This window comes from Ciconia boyciana, chromosome 2 (assembly GCF_034638445.1).
Source record: "Ciconia boyciana chromosome 2, ASM3463844v1, whole genome shotgun sequence".
Lineage (NCBI taxonomy): Eukaryota > Metazoa > Chordata > Aves > Ciconiiformes > Ciconiidae > Ciconia > Ciconia boyciana.
The window spans coordinates 161306260-161327978 of record NC_132935.1 but is presented as its reverse complement, the minus strand read 5'-3'; the positions used below and the strand labels follow the sequence as shown (position 1 = coordinate 161327978).

General features: G+C 41.9%; 1 protein-coding gene across 3 annotated transcripts in view; it reads left to right on the top strand.

Moving 5' to 3' along the window:
• Positions 1–21369, top strand: part of GALNT11 (polypeptide N-acetylgalactosaminyltransferase 11) — a 55127-nt gene extending 33758 nt beyond the window's left edge. Inside the window, exons 8-12 of one of the 3 annotated variants that reach the window (XM_072854746.1) lie at positions 1130–1282; positions 4605–4823; positions 8205–8309; positions 18157–18294; positions 20564–21367. In XM_072854746.1, the coding sequence (XP_072710847.1) occupies positions 1130–1282; positions 4605–4823; positions 8205–8309; positions 18157–18294; positions 20564–20695 (747 nt within the window). In that variant the 3' untranslated portion in view covers positions 20696–21367. Of the gene's footprint in view, positions 1–1129; positions 1283–4604; positions 4824–8204; positions 8310–18156; positions 18295–20563 lie in introns of all 3 variants that reach the window. The other 2 variants (XM_072854747.1, XM_072854748.1) reach the window with 2 other exon arrangements.
• The last annotated feature ends 350 nt before the right edge of the window (positions 21370–21719 follow it).

Below are 21719 nucleotides of genomic sequence, written 5' to 3'. Positions count from 1 at the left end.
AAAAAAACAAAAAACCACCAAAAAAACCCAAAACCAAACACACAACTCCCAAAACGTTAGAGAAATCTGTCAAATTGGGTCATTAGAGAAATCAAGATTAGAGCTCAAAAATAAGAACTGGCATTTCATAAATTTGAGTGACTTTAAAGGGATATTTACTGAATAAATAAAATCTTTCAAGTTTTCCATACAAAATATAATTATTAGATATCTGAGTAGAAGTGTATGGAGTATGAGGAAATTATTGTTATTACTGTGTAATACACAGTTGCAATAAAAAGGGCTTTGAAAAACTGGAGTATATTCAGAGAGCTTTATAAGGTCTGGGAGTCACCCCCCTCTCCCTGGGGGAGAGTTGTAAAGAACTTTAGTCTTTATCTTATCCAGGAGGAGTTTTAAAAGTAACTTGATTATAAACTGCTAATGTGAGAAGATTTTTCTGAGATCAGAGAACACATTAGTCCAACAAAGGGCCAATGGTGATAACTTGCTGGAACCTGAAGTTTAAAAAGAAATTTAAAAAAACAGATGGGAGTGTAAATGAAATCTAGATCTGGGGTGCAATGGAGCTGGATTAAGGCACCTAAATGTAGTATCTGAATGTGAACAGTATTTCTGACATATTCTGTTATATATTAAGTATATAACATATACTTAATAGAAATAAACAGCTGTGTAAAATAGGTGCTTATACTTAGTTGAAAGCTCTCCAGGCTCCCTTGACGATGCAGACTGATCTTCATTATCTGTTGTGGAAGTGTGGACATGTAATTCTCATGTAGGCAAACAAATTTAGATATCTTAATCTGCAAGTTGAATCCCCGCCCATGTATTTCAGTGTTTTCTAATCGGTCAATAGAGCATAAAATTTTAGAAAATTTACTATTTGTTTTGTGAAAGCCATGATGTGTTATGTGGAAAGTGTGATGATATGACAAAAATAGTCTTTTCCAACATGAAGATTTATTAATTTAACTTGTCAGAAGGCATGACATGTAGGACAATATTGCTGACACCTAATCACATCATCATGTTTACACCTACCTAAGTATCCCTTGAAGAAGGGGAGGAGGTAGTGACCCTTGTCCGCATATGTACAATGAGGTATGTTCTGGTTTTGTATGGACAGATCTGGATGTGTGGTGGTAGACTTCTGATCATCCCCTGCTCCAGGGTGGGACACATTTTCCGTAAAAGACGTCCTTATGGCTCACCGGGGGGACAGGACACTATGGCTCATAACTCACTGAGGCTGGCACATGTGTGGATGGATGAATATAAGGTAAGAGTCAATTCTAGGTCATGAAATAATGTTATTAACTGGCTTGTTTGTCAAAGGACTGTATCACAGTGGGGTCTGTTAGCATCCCTAATGGGGTCTTCCTTCCATAGTCTGATTTCCTAATGTTAATTTTAGTATGAATTCCTAAATTCTGTAGGACTGTCATTTGGCTTTTGAGTGCTCGAGTCTACTCCCTGTTACTTCTGCTGCCTGCAGGAGATTCAGTTTTGTGCCTTTTTAATGATGACGAATTAGTTCTTCTAAGCTCTGCATTGCTTTGTGTCCAAATCGGTATTAACATGGCAGCCATATACTACTGTTGTATGCCTTAAGGTAGTTTCCATGTTGGTGAGACGGATTCTGTTGGTTGGTTGCTTGCTTTCTGTTTTAATTAGCAGTCTGATTCTTAGTCTGTCTTGCCCTGGAAGATCAATCAGGATTGACTTCTGGATTCAAGGGCAAGTGTATTCCTTCCTTGCCTTCAGATCTTGGTACTGATGGTTTTAAATGTAGATCAGGCTTTTTGTGAAGCCCTGATCTCTGTGATACTTGAGGACACTTTGCCTTGTGAGACCATAGGATGTGCTGCGTGGCCAGCTCCTGTGGTCCCTCCAATTTCTATACAAGACATATTTTATTAACTCTGTGTTCTGTAGATGTTTATGTTTCAAACCCCATCCTTTATCTCAGTCAGTTCAGTCAGTTTGAGGAACCTATTAGGGGTCATTAATTTTTATCTCTGTTCTCCATCTCCATAATGCATTGGTAGATTTGATCTATCACTTTCCCTTTTATTGGTGTCTGGGCACAGTTTTGTGATTAATGATGGCATTCTCTGAAGCTTGGAATTGAGAGTGTTTGTTATAATTTCCAGCTAATACTGCTTTGTCCAACAAGGACTTAAACTGCTGATTCTAGCAGTGTCTTATCACAGGCTTGTGCCTGAACTTTTCCAGCCGTTTCTAATCTAATTCTCTGATAGTTGCCAGAGACTGTCATTATGACAGATTTATGTATGGAAGGCAAGCCTGGAAATCACTTTTGTTTTTATAAGTGTAATGCAAATATTTAGGGCCAGTATCATTTACTGAACTGATTGTATGATGAATAGTACAAAGATAAGCCTTAAAGGACCTGTTCTGTAGCAAAGAGCAAATACCAGTATTGAATAATAAAATTGCATAATGGAAGGGAAACAGCAAAATTTTCATAGCTGTCAAAAGCAAAATGTAAAAGAAGTAAGTTCCTGTATACGATGGAAATAAATAATGCAGAAAAGGCAGGATACTAAAATTTGAACTTTAACCAGGAAAGAGGCAATTGGAATAGCAGAGCTACTTTTTTGAGGCAGACCAATTTCTGATAGTGATGTCCAGTCTATCTCCAAACTTCCTCAGAGTTGTCCAACAGTCCAATGTACTTAATGCTTCCCCCTTCTCTGCTATTAAAATAGCAGTGATACATCAAGCGCATCTAAGTGCTCAAAGATCTTGATAAGGACAGATGTGTAATTTATCTTGAGATGACGCTGTCTGTCATCCGAATATCAAAGACTGGAGTAGGTAATTGAAAACTGTCAGAACCACATTATGGTAAGTAAATTCCAGATGTCTACTAGAGATGAATCCAACAAAATACCATAGCTCAGTGCCCTGAAAACTGATTTCTATATAATATCTAGTAAACTAGTTAATGTGCAAATACAATGCCTTTTCTATGAGCTCTGTAAATCTAGCTGGAATTAAAGAGTCTGCAAGGGGATTCTTCTTCTAGTTTTGGTAATAGTATTCATGCCACAATACATTCATGAATTCCTCTTTGTCCCCATTGTCTCTGCATTAGAGTTGAACAGCACATAAGATTGAGCTGGAATCTTAATCCATCCTTGCCTAACCAGGTACAATTCCAAGTATAATCATAAATTAGAACATGAAAAAATAACATTGCGGGAGCCTTTCTGGGGATGATGCAGATGAATGGTAGAAACTGGGCTTCACAGAAAGCCCAGGTGATAGTTCTGATTCTTCATGTGAATAAATGCATGGTCCCACTGAACTTCACAAGACAGTCCCATTTATAGGTCTATTCTGATATGGAATTTTTTTTTGTCCTGGTAACTTGTAAAGTTGGAAGGTGTCGTGGTTTAGCTTCGGTTGGCAACTAAGCACCACATAGCCGCTTCCTCACCCTCCCCGCTCCTGGTGGGATGGGGGAGAGAATCTGAAGAGTAAAAGTAAGAAAACTCATGGGCTGAGGTAAGAACAGTTTAATAATTGAAATAAAATAATAATAATAATAAATTGTAATGAAAAGGAAAACAATGTGTGAGAGAGGAACAAAACCCAGGGAAAAACAAACAAACAAGTGATGCAGCCACTCACCACCTGCCGACTGACGCCCAGCCAGTCCCCGAGCAGTGATTGCTGCCCCCCGGCCAACTCCCCCTAGTTTATACACTGAGCATGGTGTCATATGGTATGGAATAGCCCTTTGGCCAGTTGGGGTCCACTATCCTGGCTGTGCCCCCTCCCAGCTTCTTGTGCACCTGGCAGAGCATGGGAAGCTGCAAAGTCCTTGGCCAGTGTAAACACCGCTTAGCAATAGCTAAAACATCAGCATGTTATCAACATTATTCTCATCCTAAATCCAAAACACAGCACTATACCAGCTACTAGGAAGAAAATTAACTCAATCCCAGCCGAACCAGGACACAAACTTTGCTGTTTCTGATGATTTTCACAAGTCGTTTGGTGCTGTGATGTCATTGTTATCCATAATAACAGGAGCTGAAGTATCTGCAGATAGCTGTGATGACGCAAATTGCTAGGCACATTTCTTCCTCAGTTTCCAGAAGGCTGGAAATTGTGGAAGACAAAATACACTTGAACCTCACAACAATGAAAACAATCAATAGGACAGTCAAACTAATTTAAAGAAACCTTGGCCAGATGAAGATGATGACGATATACGCATCTGTTTCTGACTTAATGACTCTAGGGTGCCTTTATTGCCAATGGAGTGTAGGGCTGATTTGTTTCCTCCTCAAGTTGGCATCTAAAAAAGGTGAGCAGATTCATGCCTGAGAAGTGTCTTCATCAAAAAAAGCAGTCTAGAAGGATTAGCTCAGAGTTAGGCAAGATAAATCTCACTTCCTGTGGCAATCTAAACACTGGAATTTCCTAATGCCAGTTTCAAACTTAATGGTTGAAAGCATTAGCAAAATGAAATGAAACTTTGGGAGTTCTGCAAACAGGAAAAAGTTGGAAATCAATAATCTGAAATTCTTCTCCCCTTGCCTCCAACCTGTTTCTCTTAAATACAGGAGCAGTATTTTGCTTTGAGACCTGAGCTAAGGATGAGGAACTATGGAAATATTACCGACCGTGTAGAATTGAGAAAAAGATTGAACTGCAAGTCATTTAAGTGGTATTTAGATAATATCTATCCTGAGATGCAAATATCTGGGCCCAATGCCAAAGCTCCACAGCCAGTTTTTATCAATAGAGCACAGAAACGACCGAAAATAATCCAGCGTGGAAGGGTAAGATAAACTTTCTTAAAAATATAGAATTCTGGGTTTTTTTACATTATTTTGAGATTCTTTCTGAAAGATTTGCTCAAATACAAGAAAAATAATATTTTTCCATAGAGCATAGAGTTTTAGTTTTGCAATAAGCTGTCTTGAAAATAACAGAATTTGTGTCTTTAGACAAAGGCAAATCGGTTTCACTCTGATCTATATTTTGGGTCATTTTCAGACTAGATACTATTCAATGAGGTTTCTTACCTCAAAGCTCTGAGTTACGAAGTTTTGATGTCTTTAGAATGCGCTTTCATGGCTGTTGGTTCTGAAGATGGATTTGGATAGAGAGAAATTTGGCCTCCAATATTCATGCTCTGTTGATTTATGATAAGAGTACGGTGTAATTAGTTTCCAAACTCATGGCTTTTACTGGATAATTTTCTGCAAAGATGAACATTTGCATCTGAGACTGATGGCTTTTCCAGTCTTGACTGTTAGATAATGAACAAACAATGAGTTTTGCTCCTTTTTTCTTCAAAGTAGAAGTGAAGAGATATATTTTTACATGTATTCATGAAGGAAATCATGATTAAATTCATGCCTTAGCTCTGACACCTATGTTTATGGGTTTGTAAGCAGGCAAAACCAGCATACAGTTGCATCTGTTCTCTCCAGTGCCAAATTCATCTGATGTGTGCTTTTTACGCTTCCCAAAAATAACGGATAACTTCAAACCTGAGACAACTTTCTCGAAGACCTTGAATAAACTGTTTCATGTGCTCATGGGTTATGGTTAGCAGATTCCTTTCTAGCTCAATAATTGGAAGCATTAAGTAGGGATGTAGCCCTCTCCACAAGGTAGCACAGTCTGCAGTAGCTGTCAACAGTTGCTGGTCCTGCAAGTAGATTCAGGCTGGAGGACCTGAGTTCACGCAGAACCTATTGATATCATTAGATTTTTTGCTTGGAAGCAGCTATCTGGGAATCCACAATTGGTGCAGTATTTTTATAATTGTATCCCAGCCAAGCTGTAAAGTTGTTTATTAGGGCAAATGTGTAGTTTCCCTGAATAAAACTGATACAATGGGGTGATGCTCCTGGCTGTTAAATGCTGTTATTCCCCTAGTCAGACCTTCCTCCTCCGCCCCCCCCCATTAAATTTAATAGCTTTCTGCTTTCATTCAGACAGAAGTTTAACTAAGGAATTGCTGATGTGGGGGAGGCTACTAAGAGATCTGAATCCCTTAACAACACTTAAGGGGAAATCTTCCTAGCAATAATTTCCCATGGTTTAATTTGGAGAAAACCTTTGTGCACCCTTTAAGAAGGGGGAGACAAGACACAGAAAAAATGCAGTTCCTTGGCTTGGTTCTCTGGGGTTCAAGAATTATACCCAGCATTGTGTGAGAGAGTCAGCTTTGGCTCTGATGATTCTATAAACTATTTCCAGATGCCTATAAGGAACAGAATGATCAGCCAATATCACCACTGCGTGCCAGACTCTTTAGGATTCGGGATGAATCACTCCAAATCCCAGCTTATTCTCTAAAACTAATTGGGCCAGAGATAAGTGCTGGTTTGACAGCTGGGGAGAACTGTAATGATCACAAATTGTGACAGTTCTTAACAGTGTTATCAAATGCTGATCATCATGGCCAATAAAAATAAGGACAGAAATCATATAAAACTCATGTAGCTGTATGGTTTGAAAGCCTTCTGTTGAGTGAGGAATGATGAAAATGAGATCTCTCCTAGAAGTCTCTGGGGTGTGAGGAAATGTTACTTAGAAGGTTTTGTGTAATTTGTTTCAGATGTGTGTAGGGAACAGGAGAAACATGGTGCACTTGAGGAGGCTGTTGATGTGCCTTGGGACAGCTGTTTCCAGAAATGGTGTTTAGTGAAGAATATGATTTGGTATTTGCACTCTCTAATTTTTGCTATCGTGTGATGGAGCAGTCCTTTCTTTTTATTACTGGAAGTGTCGTTTGGTTTCTAAAAATCTGTAGAATAGATAGAAATGCCGAGACAGCTATGTATGTCTCTATAATAAAATGCAGCTAGCTAATTAATCAGCCTGGCCTTGAGTTCAGGACAGAAAATTCTTTTTTCTTCTACATTCAGCTCCAGATTGGAAATAATTATTTTTAATGTGGTTGCCAGATCTGGGGCCCTGCCATCTCCCGCACACGCCCATTGACTGTCAAATGCACTCCCGTGCACTTGGTAGAGAGCGGTGCTCTGCTGTGAGGAGGGAAATGGCAGAGTTGTGGCCATTGCTAGAATAACTGCTTTTCTCCTTTGTGCCCTTGGCTGTGTGGTGCAGTTCTTGATGTGCAGGCAGTGATTGCTGCCTGAATAGCCTGATCCCCACCACATTGGGGGAAGAAAAATAATCAGGCTGAAAAGAAGTCTTCTGCTGGCCACCAGTTAGTTTAGGGCACGTGTATAATTTAAAGCCAGAGTAGAGGTGTTTTGTCTTGCTGAGTAACTCTGTGGGGTTACATACATCAACATCTTAATGATTCTTGACTCTTGGAATAGGGCAACCTAATCCTCAGGCTCTGCAGAAAATCTCTTGGGTGACTTTTAGGGTGGGCATCACTGCCCAAACCAGGAGAGATTGCTAACTTGCTGGGAACCTCCTTGTTTGCTTTGATGGTATATGCTTACAGTTTTGCATCCCAGGACAGGCTCCTGACCTGAATCTAGTCTCCTGATACAACATTACTCCAAATCAGACTAGGCAGTGCATTTGAACTGGAATGAGCATTTGGGCCTCTCTAAAATTTTCCCTTCTTCCCTGATCTGTGATTTAAAATAACTTAGCTGATAACTATGGCGCTTCAGTTACCTGAACACTCTTGAAAATCAATTTGCAAACAAAATTAAGTCTCTGAAGTTGCTTGTATTTATGTAATTCCTTCTCCTTTTTCAAAGAGGCGATCCTGCTTCATGAAGAGAGGCTGTGGGATGAGAGTTATGTTTAAGCTAAACTGTAGTAAAATGTAGTTTATACAATACAGTTGATATTCCCGAGCTAGTGACTACCTGGGACCTGAGACTTTCATGGAGAGTGAAGAAGGGAAAGAAACTTGACAGAGTATGGCTAGCATGTGCTGAGCCATGTTGTGTGTACTGCACTTGTACCATAAAGAGGGAAATCTTGATGTAATTAGAAAGCAAAATGGAACTATTTAATGCTGGTTTTTCTCCAAATTATCTGAAAAACAAAATGATATTTTTAAAAGGGAAAGAGTCTTTTTTTTTTTTTTAATTGCGGGTTGGTTGGTTTTTTGTGAGCACACTGAGTTCTAGGGCTTCCAAAGCATTACCATATGTTCCCTTTGGTATGTAATGTTTGTTGTTTACTCAGTCCATCAAACTCTTTTCCTTTCATAGTTGTATCACCTTCAAACCAACAAATGTCTGGTCGCCCAGGGCCACCCAAGTCAGAAAGGAGGCCTGGTAGTGGTTCGGGAATGTGACTACAATGATCAAAACCAGGTATGATATTCTGAATTATATTGAATAGTGATTCACATCTTCCAAATTGCTAATATGTTCTCCTGCTGGCAAAGTGCTCTAGTATAACGTCTCATTAGCAAGCAGGCTGATTTCAGAGTATCATTCAAACCGCAAGGCTGGCCAAGGAAACTCTGGATCTTGCTGCTCTGTACCTACTAATGCTGAGTGTTGGATATTATAATCTCCTATCTTTATGGCATAAATCTCGGTATATGCCTTAAGACTCTCCTGAAGTGGCTCCTGACGGGTTCATAAGCCACTGATTGACACTTCAGAATTTGTAGAAGCTCTTTCAGTCGGTTCCTCATACCAGGATTTAAGGCAGCCTTTTTCTGGCCTGCTGTCCTTTGTGTACTGTACAACTAGTCCTCTGCTGCTGGAGTGGCTGTAGTTTGGGGTGAATGAATGATTTGTTGTCATCTTTAAATAGAAGGAATTATAATGAATTTAGAAAATTCTTTGGTTACAGGTGAGGATTAATTGGGGATGGATGTGAAAATCTAATGAGAGTTTTTATATTACTATATGAAGCCTTTGCTATTCCACTTCTATTCTTTCAGGCAACAGAAATTCAGGACTTGGATAAAAAACCTCCAGGGTAGAGAGATCTTCACCTAATGCCATAAAGACTTTTACCTAGCTAAGAACTACATTGAGAATATTATGATTTAGGAGCCCATGGGACCCAAGTCTAAAAACTAGATCTCATCTAAAGAGTAATCAAAGACACAAAATAAATGGACCATGGGAATGTAATGCAGTGTAGCTTTACCAAAGGTGGGTTGTACTAGACTAACTTGATACTTTATGAAATGGGCAGTAGTTTTCAGGATATAGAAACTGCAGAAGTAGAAGCAGGATGATTTGTATTAGTCCCAAACAAAAAGTTGTGTGCTTTGTCAACTAATGGGACTTTCTGCTTCCTACCTGTGGTCTCACCAGTTGAATGTGAGAGAGGGAGACAGTGTGATGGGTGTTAGCCAGTGTCTGGATAAGCGTGGCTGGCTGTAGGCACGTGGTCTCCAGTTGCCACTTAGACAGGACCAAACAATACATCCCTGCACTTTGCCTGTGGAGGACTGAGTAATCATCTCTATTACCAAATTGTAGGTCCCTGTTTTAAAGGTGGATTAATTTAAGCTGGAATGGGATTCAGGGTTTTCCTATGTGATCTCTTCCGTTAGCTGCAAGAAAGTCAGCCAATCTTACTGCCCGTGTAAATGTAATAGTAGCTGGCACCAGTGATTGTACATTTACAGTGCTAGAGGTGTAATGCTGCTTTCTGAGTGAGATTCAGTCTGTGAGTGAGAAAGGAGCAATGCCTTCCAGAGGATGATGTCCACAGTAAGAACAGATGGGTCCTCACAGTTACTGTTTCCCTTCTCCTTCCTGCAATATTTCTAATAGTGAGCTGCCACATGGCTGGAGGAGGAAGTCTGTTGTTTTTCCTTATCAAAACCTTTTTCTGATTATTTTTTTTCCTCCTGGAGACAGAAACTTCAGTTATCCTTTTGGTGTTGAGAAAGACAGATGAATGCTCAGATCGTTGATCTTTGGCTTCTATTCTCATGAATCTAGTTTACTAGTGGCAAAAGAAGCAATTAGTTCTCAAAAAAAAATGGTTGTGCTATCTTCTTTCACAGTGATTTCGTTCTCCAACCAAGTATGTTAACCAACACTATGGTTTTCTGCCATCAGACTTATTTTGTTCTCCTAATAAATCCCAAGAGTGCATTCAGCCAGCTTTCTTTCATATCCTCTTGAACAATCTTGCTATAGATACATGAGAACAATGTAGAGAAAGATGACACTTAATTAACAGCTTCTGCTTGTAAAAATAGCAAGAAATTTCCTGACTGTTGGAAGCTTTTAACTGTCATTTCTGGTAACACTCAACCCATTGGTATTTTCAGCTGATTTTTGCTCTAAAAGCATCTGGTTTATGCCTTTGGCCTAATAAGAAAGCCTGTGTTGGGTCTGGTGAAGGCAGGTACCCAGCTATCTTGTCCCTTGGATGCCCACTGGCAGCAAGTTAAATGTGTGTTGCTAATACGCACAGTGCAGACAGTTATTCTGGAAGATACCAATCTACACTTCGTGAGTGGTATTTTTGTCTTTGTTTAGTGTTTTTCTGAGCCAAAGATGGTATTTTTGTAGAATTTTTGCTTTTTCATGAGTGTCTAATTGTATTTTGACCTCATGTAAGTATTTGGCATCCTGTGGGAGTGAGTACCACAGCTTAGCTGTGCTTTCTGTGGGAAATAATTTGGTACCACTTGGTGCTGATTTCATTTGATGCCAGCTAATTTTTCTCTGAGGAACAGGACTGAGTTATCACTGTTTATCTCTTTCCAGGCTGCTTTTGCTCTGTGAATAGGTAACACCCTCCCTTGAAAAATACATGCTACTGCTCAGTAAGTTGAAGGACCAAGGTGCAGTCTACCTGGAAAAACATACAAAGGGATGGGAAAACAAAACTGAGCTGCCTTAAGACTCATTGACTGGAGTTCTCTTGGTTGGAAAATGATCTTCTGTGTAATCTTTTGACTGGAAAATGGTCTTCTGTGTAACATAGATGATTCATCCATGTGAGAGCTGACCTTAAAAAGTGAGTGTCTGGGGAAACCAGACTCGCTGAAGTAATGAGATTGGCCTTACAAGCAAGTCTGTTTTGCCTTTAGTTTATGCTTGCTTTGTTTTCTCTAGCCTTCGTGGCTGCTAAGAAATTTCAGATTCTCACTTAACTCCTTGATTTAAAAGAAATACCAGATGTTGTGTAACTTGCAGTTGTATCACCATTATGGGTAATACTTCTAATTGAAGTTGACTTAGATTATCATCATTAAGTAGTCAAAAATTACTCAAGCACATCAAACTGTCCTGTTTTCTAGGACTTGACATGACAGTGACATTCAGTTCATCTCTTTGCTATAGAAAGGAAAAGCAATAAAGGAAGTGGTTCTCACAGAGGTGATGCATCTAGAAAATATTTAAAAAATTTGTCTTTCTCTAAGTTTTCATTAAAACTAGGATGTTTCATTAACTGTTACAGAAATACTCAGTCTGGGATCACACTGGGGATTGAACACAAACTTAGGAGTAAGTGATGAAAATTTTGTAGTTAGAAAATAGCACAAGTAGAAGAGGTGGCAGGATTTTGGACAATGAAGGACAGTGCAGAGAGGTCAGAAGAAGCAGAAAAATTGATCGTGAATTTTGCAAACAGAAGACTAACATGGAATGAGAAATTTTGTAGTTGAAGAGTGGTTGTGTGAAGGGAACTGCCAAGATTGCCAAAGTAAACACTCTCCTGAAATTCAGTAGTGTGTCTGACCTCTTTCTGGAAACAAAACTGAGAATGCACAAGGTAGTGCACACCACAAAAACTTCAGTGTTGAAGGAGGATAGAAAATATTTAGGCACATGGAAAGATCATCATGAAAGACTGGAGATGTCTGAAAAGTGGAAGTAGGAAACTGTGGTGTAGATTCTACCCAAAACCATCATGCCAAGGTTAATCAGGTGGTGATTAGGAGACGGGTATGCTGAAGCAGGCTTTGGGCTAGATACTGCCCTAAAGGAGGAGGAGTAGAAGTAGTTACTGACAAACTTGGAAGAGGAGCATCAAAGAACACTGAAAAGGAAGGTTTTGGAGTGAAGCACAATGGCCAACATGGGACTAACTAGTGGGAGTGTTTGTGATCCAACAGCTAAAAGAAGATTGGGTTTGTTATGTAGCTAACATGTACTTGCCTTGTTCCTGACCTAAATGCTTAAAGCCAAGTTCCTTTTCCAAAAAATCTCCTCTTAAAGTCCACTGAATTATGTGGATTTTTCTACTGTTCGTTTTGAAATACGCTAGGTGGACTCTTAAACTTTACTTCCTGTGTTGTTATAACCTCTCCTCTGTGCGTTTACTTCATTCCAATAATTTAACCTTTCTCTTACTTAGCAATATTTAAGCTTTAAAAATGTGACTGACGCCATTCCAGCTGGGGATGGTGCTAAGGTGTCTAAGCATGTGCATCTGTGCTCTGGGCCTTTAAAAGATAACTGATTTGAGCAGGGAATTTCAGAAAAGCTTTGTTAACACTCTTGTAGCACTTTATAAATGTAAGAATACATACTTTATAAACTGGTCAAGAGTCAGAGTCTAGAAGGATGTGCTCACACGTGCAGTTCTTCTGTGAGATCTTTCTAAACCTCTAGATCGTGGCTGTTAGTTCACTTTTCCGATACAACACACGTCTAGAGTGAGTGTGAAGACGTTCAGATTAAGTCTGCTTGCTGCTTTTCCATAAACTATTGAAGGAACACAATTCTTCGGTCCCTCTAACAATTGTTATGAAACATCAGCAACACACTGAACCGTGAAACACAAAGCATGTATCTGCTTTGGAACGACCTTCAGGAGAACATTGGGTTTTCAGGGTAGCAATAGCTTAAAATAATTATTATAGACCACCAAACTTTGCTGTTTCTGATGATTTTCACAAGTCATTTAGTGCTGTGATGTCATTGTGATCCATAATAACAGGAGCTCAAGTATATGCAGATAGCTGTGATGGTGCAAATTGCTAGGCACATCTCTTCCTCAGTGCTGAGGCTGAATTTTTGTCTTTTAGAAACTGTCTGACAGAATAATACAGTACTGCCAATCTAAACAACAGATTGTAACTGCTGAAAGTACTGGAATGCTTCTCCTGTCGGCATGGTTCACGGCAGGGATTTTCTTTCACACAAAGGGCTGTTTCTGTAGTAGTTATGGTCTTGTATTTACTGAAAATTTTCAATGCATTCCTCTAGTGCTAACACAATTTGCAGACCAAATAAGAGTGTATATCCACAAAGCTTTGCCAGTTGGCCAGCCATGCCTTTTGCTACACTCCACTGCACTCTGAAAGCCAAAGGGTAGGGTGATGCTTCCTGGTGTATTTCATATCATTTTGAAATATTTATTTGCTAGGATCAGTGAGCTTCCCTTTTCTACCTACTACATATTCTTTGATTTATTGTTTTGTTTTTTTTTCCCTAGGTCAGGTGATAGGTTTTGTTTTAATATAGCTGTCTGTATTGACAGTGGACTCAATCTTCTATAGGTAATTCCATTTTTTCAAAAGGAAATGCCAGTATGGGCCATCCTCCTAGATGATGAGGCACCATTCGAGCCCTTTCCTCACTTCAGTTTCCTCTGAAGTACTTCAGCTAGCTGTTCTCTATTTACGTTAATTAATCTCACTGTAGGAATAATTTAATCTTTCACAAAAAAAAAAGTTCAGTAACACAGCCCTGTATCTCTTTATTATGGGAAAAAAAAATCCCAGAGGGGGATCACTGGGATATAGGGTTTTACGGAGGGAGTGAAAAGCATGTCTCCTTTACCAGCAGTGGCAACCTGAAACCAGTTAGGAAATCCAAATATTGGTAAAATGAGAGGGCAAAAAAGCTCCACTATCCAGTCTTCAGCAATGTGACACTGCTGTCCTTGCAAGGAGTTAAACTGTAGTCATCACTGAAACTGTTTGTTAAGCTGTATATGAAGAGAAGCTCTGTTTCTACCCACCTGTCTGAACGTAAATGAGATTAATGAAGTCATCTTAGCAATCAATCCAGGAGAAGGCTGGGTGATTTGTTTGTTATATGGGGGTGAAGTAAAATCCTGAAGGTACTAGAAGCCCTAGGAAACCTCAGTCTTAAATCTGTAAATAATCTGAACTACCTTTTCAGGGGACTAAATTCAAAATCCAGTTCTTCCTATGCTGCACCTGTGTAAAAAAAAAAAAGTTTATACTAACAGAGTTCATACTTTGGACCTCCTCCCATTTATTTTGTCCACGAGACCTACTCTGCTACGCACCTGTCTGTAGGTGACCAGAAGGGTACACACGCTGGCTTTGCTCTAGCAGCGAGAACGCTTATCCCAGATCTGTAGGTCCCATTTCCACTGTGGGAATGTTGAACCAGCTGCTGTGGTCCGGGTGACTAAACACAAGCAGGACCTCTGTGCCCCTGTAGCCAAAGGTGAAGGCATTGACCCTGATGGGTGGGAGACTTGGGCAGGCATCTGAGCACTGCCAAACCTGAAATGCTTTGCCTTAGGGGAGATCTCTACATGCTCCAGGGACACCTAGGACCTCAGAAGGTTGGTCAGCAGCTGAATGGGCCACTGCAGTCCAAGACTGAAGGGGTCCTTGCACCTTTCCTCTTATTCTGTTGCCTGTGTTGAGAGGCAGGGAGAAGAGAGCTGCTAGAAAGAGGCCAATCCTACAGCAGTCACAAAATTAAATCATTTATTTAACCCAAAACATGGTCAATTTCATTATGGAGAGAGGTTTTTCCGTAACGTCTGCCATTTAGGTTTTATTTGAAAACAGAAACAAGTCATTATATTCTAATTGCATCCCAGTGTTTTTCTTTGACTCCAGTTAAAATGGTCAGTGATTTCCTTAGACCTGTGGAGCAGATCAGTCATTAGCCTGTGTCTCGGGGGAACAGCAATTACAGGTGCTGCTTTCCTCTGTGGCAGGAGCTGGGCACAACTTCATTTTTAGAAACTGAAATCTGACAGTGATGCTCTCCTAGGCATTAGGAAGTAGATGCAGGATAAAAATATCCTGCACCTTGTCTGTTTACCTTTTTTTAATAAAATAAATTTTTAAAATGTCATTTTTTGTAGAAAATACGTAGGAGGATAAAACAAGACATCACTTAGAACTGAGGTATAAATCCTAGGCAGGCATCTTATTGAGTATAGACTTTTGATATTGTGCTTGAGCCTGAACCCAAGCAAGTCATGGACAAAAAGAAAATGAGAGCAGTTTATTCTCCTTGTAGATCAGATACCAGTGGTGCTGGCTGCCAGGAGATGTTTCCTTCCTATACTGGGCTGCTGCTCCTTTCAGCCTGTAACAATGAGAGCTACACATCACCCTTCCAGTCTTCAGCAGCAAAGTAGTTAATAAATTTTGGAGTTTGCAAAGGCTTGCAGTTATAGAACAAAAAACCCTATGGGGTGGCTTTGCTTTCCTTGTGCTTGAATCTGTTAATAATCTGCAAGTTCATACTGATACTCTAATCTGAATTTGGAACCATAATGTGTCCCAAATTCAGGCTTTTTTTCCCCCCCTCTTTCCTTTGTTTGCTACACCAAACACATAATTAGTTTGAAATTAATTGTGGCCATCTTGTATAAGCCTTTCTGGAGAAGTACCACACTGGATTTAACCACTGTTGTGTGTTCTTTGCCCTTACTCAGCTTTTGATTAAAGGTCTGCTCCCTGTGTCACTGCAGTCTTCTCTCTCAATTGTTACCAGTGTCATCTGTTGTTTGGATTTGGCTCCATTCTTCTTCTTTTTTTCATAATAATACTCTTCTGGCAAGTTCTGCTATTTCTCCATTCCCTTCTCCTCTTTAATCTTGCCATGCTTTCTTTCTCATGACAGGGTTTAAACAGAAGAACTATGTTTGAAGGCACAGAATGCCTGAGATTAGGACAAATTTTAATGTTAATACCTGCACGTCCTCAAAGGAGTCCTTCACTGTATTACAATAGTCACTGTGATAATGAATGAGCTGTATGCTTTTCAATCCAACTGAGGCAGTGTCCTGAATCACAGCTCCCTCCAGAAGGCTGATTTTAGTTTCATCAGACAAAAAAAAAAATTAAAAAAAAAATCAGAATTTGTTTTATTTGCCTGACTTTTCTGCCTAGAATTTGATATTCCACACTCTGAGTGTGAAACTCGTGCAGACTTGGCGGGGGGAGAGGATCACACAGCGGGCATAGTTACTGCAGCACTGAGCAGTGTGAAATCAGAACAGGGCTGGAAGAAGAGTGCAGCAGAACTTAGCGTGCCTGTAGGTACAGGTACTTCTGGTACAGTTATGAGGGGCTCAATTCCCTCTCATTCACAGAGGCAGAAGTCAGGGGGAAGGGAGTTGATGGTGGCAGGGGTGCTCCTTGTACATCCCAGCCTGGGGTTGGGTCTGGGAATGGCGGCAGACCGAGAGACATGGCCAGCTATGCTGTCGCCTGCTCAGCATCCAGAGAGGTTGGGAGACGCTGTCCAGGTGCCAGGTGAATGCAGGGGCCCCACTCCGCATGCAGAAAATAGCAGTTTGGTGTTTACCCAGATGGTCTCCGTATATTCCCTGCACTGCAGAGTTACAGTTTTCACATACTTCCTCCTCCTTTTCCCTACCCCTGTCTAACCTGGGGTATTTTGAGGTGCACACACCAAAGATTATCCATTTCTTTGCTTTCTGGCCCAAGGATCAGTCTCTCCTGTTGTTTATGAGAGCTCCAGGTCCTCTGCCTAACTGATACTGGCCCAGGACTTTGCAGGCCTGAAGGCGCTGAGGGGTGGAGGGGGGACCAGCAGCTCCTGCAGTTAGACCAGACTGATGGTCCAGCTTCCCTGAACCTTCAGCTGCGTCAGACCTGCCTTGCTCCAAAGCAAGGTTTAGGCAGCCCACTGAGGGCTAGCCAGGGTATGGGCATGAACTACACCAACTGAAGGTGCCTGATGGTATTTTATACCAACAATAAAAACACATGCTTGTGCCCAAGTAGCACATGGGAGAGGACAAACTGACAGGTTGAGTGTGTCCTTGCTTCCTGTTAGAGGTGACGATGGTTTTCAGTGTGGTAACAGAGAAACTCCTATAATGTCATGTAAATTCAGGAACCCAAATGCAGTTGAAGCTGAAATGTGAACCAATACATTCTTGCTTTATACATGTGGGCCTCAGAGAGGAGCTGAACACAGTTCCTACCACTATGTGAGCTGCTGGGATATTGTGTCGGTTCTGGAGGTCCAGATCAAGACATTTTCATGTTGGTTCAGCTAAAACAAAGTGGGGGTGATGTGGGAGGGCTGGTGTCCCTCTAAGCACGGCACAGCTAGCAATGGCAGTTTGGCTGGGGAGCAGAGAAGGACAGAAACCTGCCAGTTATGGAGTGTGTAGTTTCAGAATGGGAATGGTGAAGCAGTGATTTCTCTTGCTCCCCAGAGAGCAGCATGGAAAGTTTTAATAGCATCTAGATGTCAGTGATCATCTTCTAATTGAGGGAAGATCTCTGAGCACCAGGCCACCAGCTGCAAGGAGTAGGACCCTCGGACCAGTGTGGGAACTAATGTAGGCTACCTGGCACCAGAATTTGCACAGCTGATTTTGGTTTCTCATCATTCAAGCTGACCCTAGAGCACAATGGTAAATAAATTCCTATGTGTTTATGGACAAATGCAGCAGTTTCAAAGAAGATTGGAGATACCTTTTGGCCTTGTGTACCTGCCAAGCTACTTCCCCACAGCTCTTGGGCCACCTGCTGTGACCCAGCATCCTCCTCTGGCCTCCATGCTGGCTCCCTGTGTGGAGTTGAGGCAATCCACCAGCCCCTCCTTCATGACTAAAGGATCATCTTTGGATAAGGAGATTTACTGCCTGGCTTAATGAGGTGGCTCAGAGAGTGGCTGGTCACTTGCTCGGAGATCCACCGCTTGCCTGTCGCGTTAGCTTGTCTAACTGCCTGGACAGGAGGAATATAGGGCGGCTGCTTAATTTTAAAAATGCCAGTACAGAGCAGGATCACAAGTGGTCCTTTTAGTGCCTCTGCACGGGCTAACACTGTGTGATGTTGGGAAGGCAGTAGAGCACTGCAGTTACATTTCAGTTGCTGGAAAAAAGGCAGGAAAGAGGCAGCGAGTGTTGTGAGGCACATCTCTGACATCCAGATGCTATAGTGCATCCTCTGTAGCTGAACAAAAGATGCAAGGCACCTGCTGTGAAACATTGGGATAAATGTCTTTCTATCTTCTCTTTCAGGTCTGGATTTACAATGAAGATCATGAGCTGATTTTAAATAATCTCCTTTGCTTGGATGTTTCGGAAACTCGCTCATCCGATCCACCTCGTCTCATGAAATGCCATGGGTCCGGTGGCTCACAGCAGTGGACATTTGGGGTAAGTGGAGCGGCTGGTATATAGCATGTTGCTTGTAATTAATGTCTTGATAAATTATAATAGCACTAATAGGATATCAGGGTTGAGTTTAATTATGACCAAACCTCAGATGTACCAAGCCAATTGTGCTGCACTGGGCCCAGCCCACAGTCCAAGCAGCGTGTACAACAGAAGTTAGACAGCTTTGGTGGCTGCATTTCAGCCTGAACAAGGCTTTCCTTGAGCTCTGGGACATGCAGGCATTTTCCTTTGAAACATAGGAAGGTTTCTGCAGCCCTGTTTAGCCTTTTTTCTGTTTGTCACAGCCACCTGCAGCACTGTGGCTCACAGGGACGTGCCAGAGAGAACAAATCCACCCCACAGCTCTTTGTTGTGTTTCATTTGCAGGACTGGGAGACAGGAGCAGTCCATGTGGTGATTTCTGCTTAATGCTTGAAGAAGCATAGGGCAGAGCTGAGGATCGAGAGGAGGTTTTTTGCAGTTGCTTCTGCCCTATAATAGTATCTTGTTAGTTTAATGGTTTAGAGTCTGGAGTGGCCAGTTTCACAAAGCTGAACCAGTGCTGCATACACATGAAATTTGGCTCCTGGGTATTAACGCAGAAGCTGCCCCCTCACATGCCCTCTGCATAGCAGTGAGTCTGCAGTACAAACTTCGTTGAACAAAGAGGAGGGCACTGCCAGAACTGCCTGTTGCGCTTCAACGACAGCTCTGCATAAACTGTCTTGGATTCATACCGTGCTGCTCGTTGGCAGCACGAGTTCCTAAGTGCAGTCAAATAAGGAAGGCTGTTGCAGTCCAGGATGGTTTGGAGATAAAGAGGCAGATACCGCGTGTGCCCAGGGTTGTGCATGTCTGACGCTTGCACCAGCAGTGCCACAGCCACAGCTGCAAATGGTAGTGGGAGTAGTGAGCTGAAAAATTCTGCTGCTGCTAAGAGATTATTCCGGGTTCTTCAGCCTGAGTTAGCGGACAAAGATTTTACAAGACTGAGAGAACAGACAATAGAATGGCCGTTGAAATTCAATGCACAGTTATTGTCAGGTGATACCTGTGATGGCGGGGGAGGAATCTGGGCTTCATGGGTGAAATATGGGCTTGGAGCTGGCGATTGCCACTGGGGCTGTGGGAGGTGGATCTGTAACAGCGTCACGCTGGTGCTCATTAATGATCAACAACAAAAGAAAGTGAATCAAATACTAGGATTGATTAGGAAAGGAATAGGGACCACAGCAGAGAAATGTCATCGTGCCACTGTACTGCATGTGCTGGTCACCTCCTCTCAGAAAGACTGAATTAGGGCTGGGGCATGATCAGAGATGGGTGGCAGGGCAATTTGAGGTGTGGGGCACCTTTCACGAGGAGTTTGTGAGCAGGCTGTGGGACTCTAGAGAAGTGAAGACTTGGGAGGGGAAATACGTTAGGTGTGTGAGTCATTGGTACAGAGAAGGGCCAACCATGCACTGTTGGTTACAGCACAAGACTGGGGGCGGGGCGGTATTCTGGAGGAGCGTTGTGTATTCTTGGCATGTTCTCCTGCTTCACTGGACATCTGCTTATGGCTGTAAGCAGTGACACAGAGCCCGGTGCGGCTGTTCTCATGTATCTGCTCCCTCCATGCAGGAGAGCAGGAGCTCGCTGCCCATGGGAGCTGTTGGGGCTGTGCAGAGCGTCCTTTCCAGACAGAAAAGGGGCCACCAAAGCAGCTGCAACAAGCTGTTAGTGGGGAGATGACAGGGTCCGCTGGGTGGGGGAAGAAGAGAATTATCTGTTTCCTTCTCACAGTTGACTAGGGTCTGGCCTTGCCCTGGCTGTTGTGACCCACCATGCACGAGAGACCTGTCACCCTGCGTGGCAGCTCCCCAGCACGTGGATGCTGAGGGCAGCGGCCTTGCTAAGGCTTGGCCAGATGCAGAGCAGGGACCCGACTGTAGCCTTGTGGGCTCCCTCTTTGCTGAGTGCTGGGGAATGGTTTTGATCATTTCTCCACCTCATTAAGAGACTACGGTATAAACAAAATAAGAACTGGGTCTTTGTAAGGACGTGAGAGGCTTCGTTTCAAGGCCTGAACGTGGTTATGGCATGTGCTGTACTCTGGCTTTTAAATGCTGCTGCTGTGGGTCTGGTGTGTCAGGGAGGCTGCTGAAGGGCTCATCAGTCAGGAAGGAGCATCCCCTCCCCTTAAGCATTGGTTTCGGCTTCACTCTGACAGTGGAGTAGAACAGAAGTTTTAATAAATAAATCCCATCTGTCTGTCTGTCTCCTCTAGAAGAACAACCGCCTCTACCAGGTCTCCGTGGGGCAGTGCATGAAGGTCGTAGATCCACTTAGCCACAAAGGGTACGTGACCATGGCCATCTGTGATGGGTCCCTTCCTCAGCAGTGGCATTTTGAGAGCTGAGACAGCGAGGATGCGGCTGAGAAGCGTTAAGCCAAGACCCGATTCCCCTTCAGCCATGATTTTAAGTCATTCTGGAGGGCTGTGTGAGGAGCCCGTAGCTGCTACACCTGGCACAACCATCGCAAGGACCCTTAGAAATACTCTGCTATGGAGAGCTGTGTGCGTGAGAAGGTCCAGGTGGTCACCGGTCCCTGGTCAGGTGCAGCAGTAACAGCAGCAGCCCTACTGCAGAACACCACGTAGAAGTGCAATTTATCAGCGGTTCCTTGGATTATCCTGGATCATTGAACTGTTTTTAAGTAAGAGAAATTATTAGAGCAATGTAATTTAAATTGTGAGATTTTAGCTTTGTGGACCTTTTAAATGACAATGACAGAAAGGAGTCCTCTTCAAGTATTTCACGTGCAGTATCTCATTAATTTACGTTTTTAGTATGGTTTTACTGGCCAAATTATTTTACTTTTTCTGGAAAATATTTTTATTCCCTTTTTTCTTCTGAAAATTGTCATTTGTAATATTTAAATTTAGCGCTCTTAATTTACAATTTTAGGACATTTCATGTAGTTTCAATTCTTAGCTGTCATTCGTCACCTCATATTTAAAACAAAGTAACTATTACAAAGTCTATTTTGATGACTCATGACAGTAGCTGCATCTAAAATAAAGTATCATTTTTTTATTAATCTGTATGGCCTTACTCTTTGTAGCTTTTGGACCAGAAAGTACCAACTAAGAAACTGATGCAAACTAATGTTCACAAAATTTGGATCGTCCCTTATTTTCACTCCCTTTTCTTCACAGCCGGCTCTTTCTCCCTCTCTCACATCTTGGAAGGTTTGACAGATAATTTCTCTCTTTCGTCTTTTTCCTCCATTTCTCTGTTTCCTTTCCCAAGTTCTTTTATTTCACTATTTACCTTTCTTTGACTTCCTGCCTCAGCCCCGGATGCTTCTTCAGTGTGTGGAAGCTGCTGCAGAAGAGAAAAGCTGTTCTTACCCAGCGTATTTTTTCTTGCCCACATTGG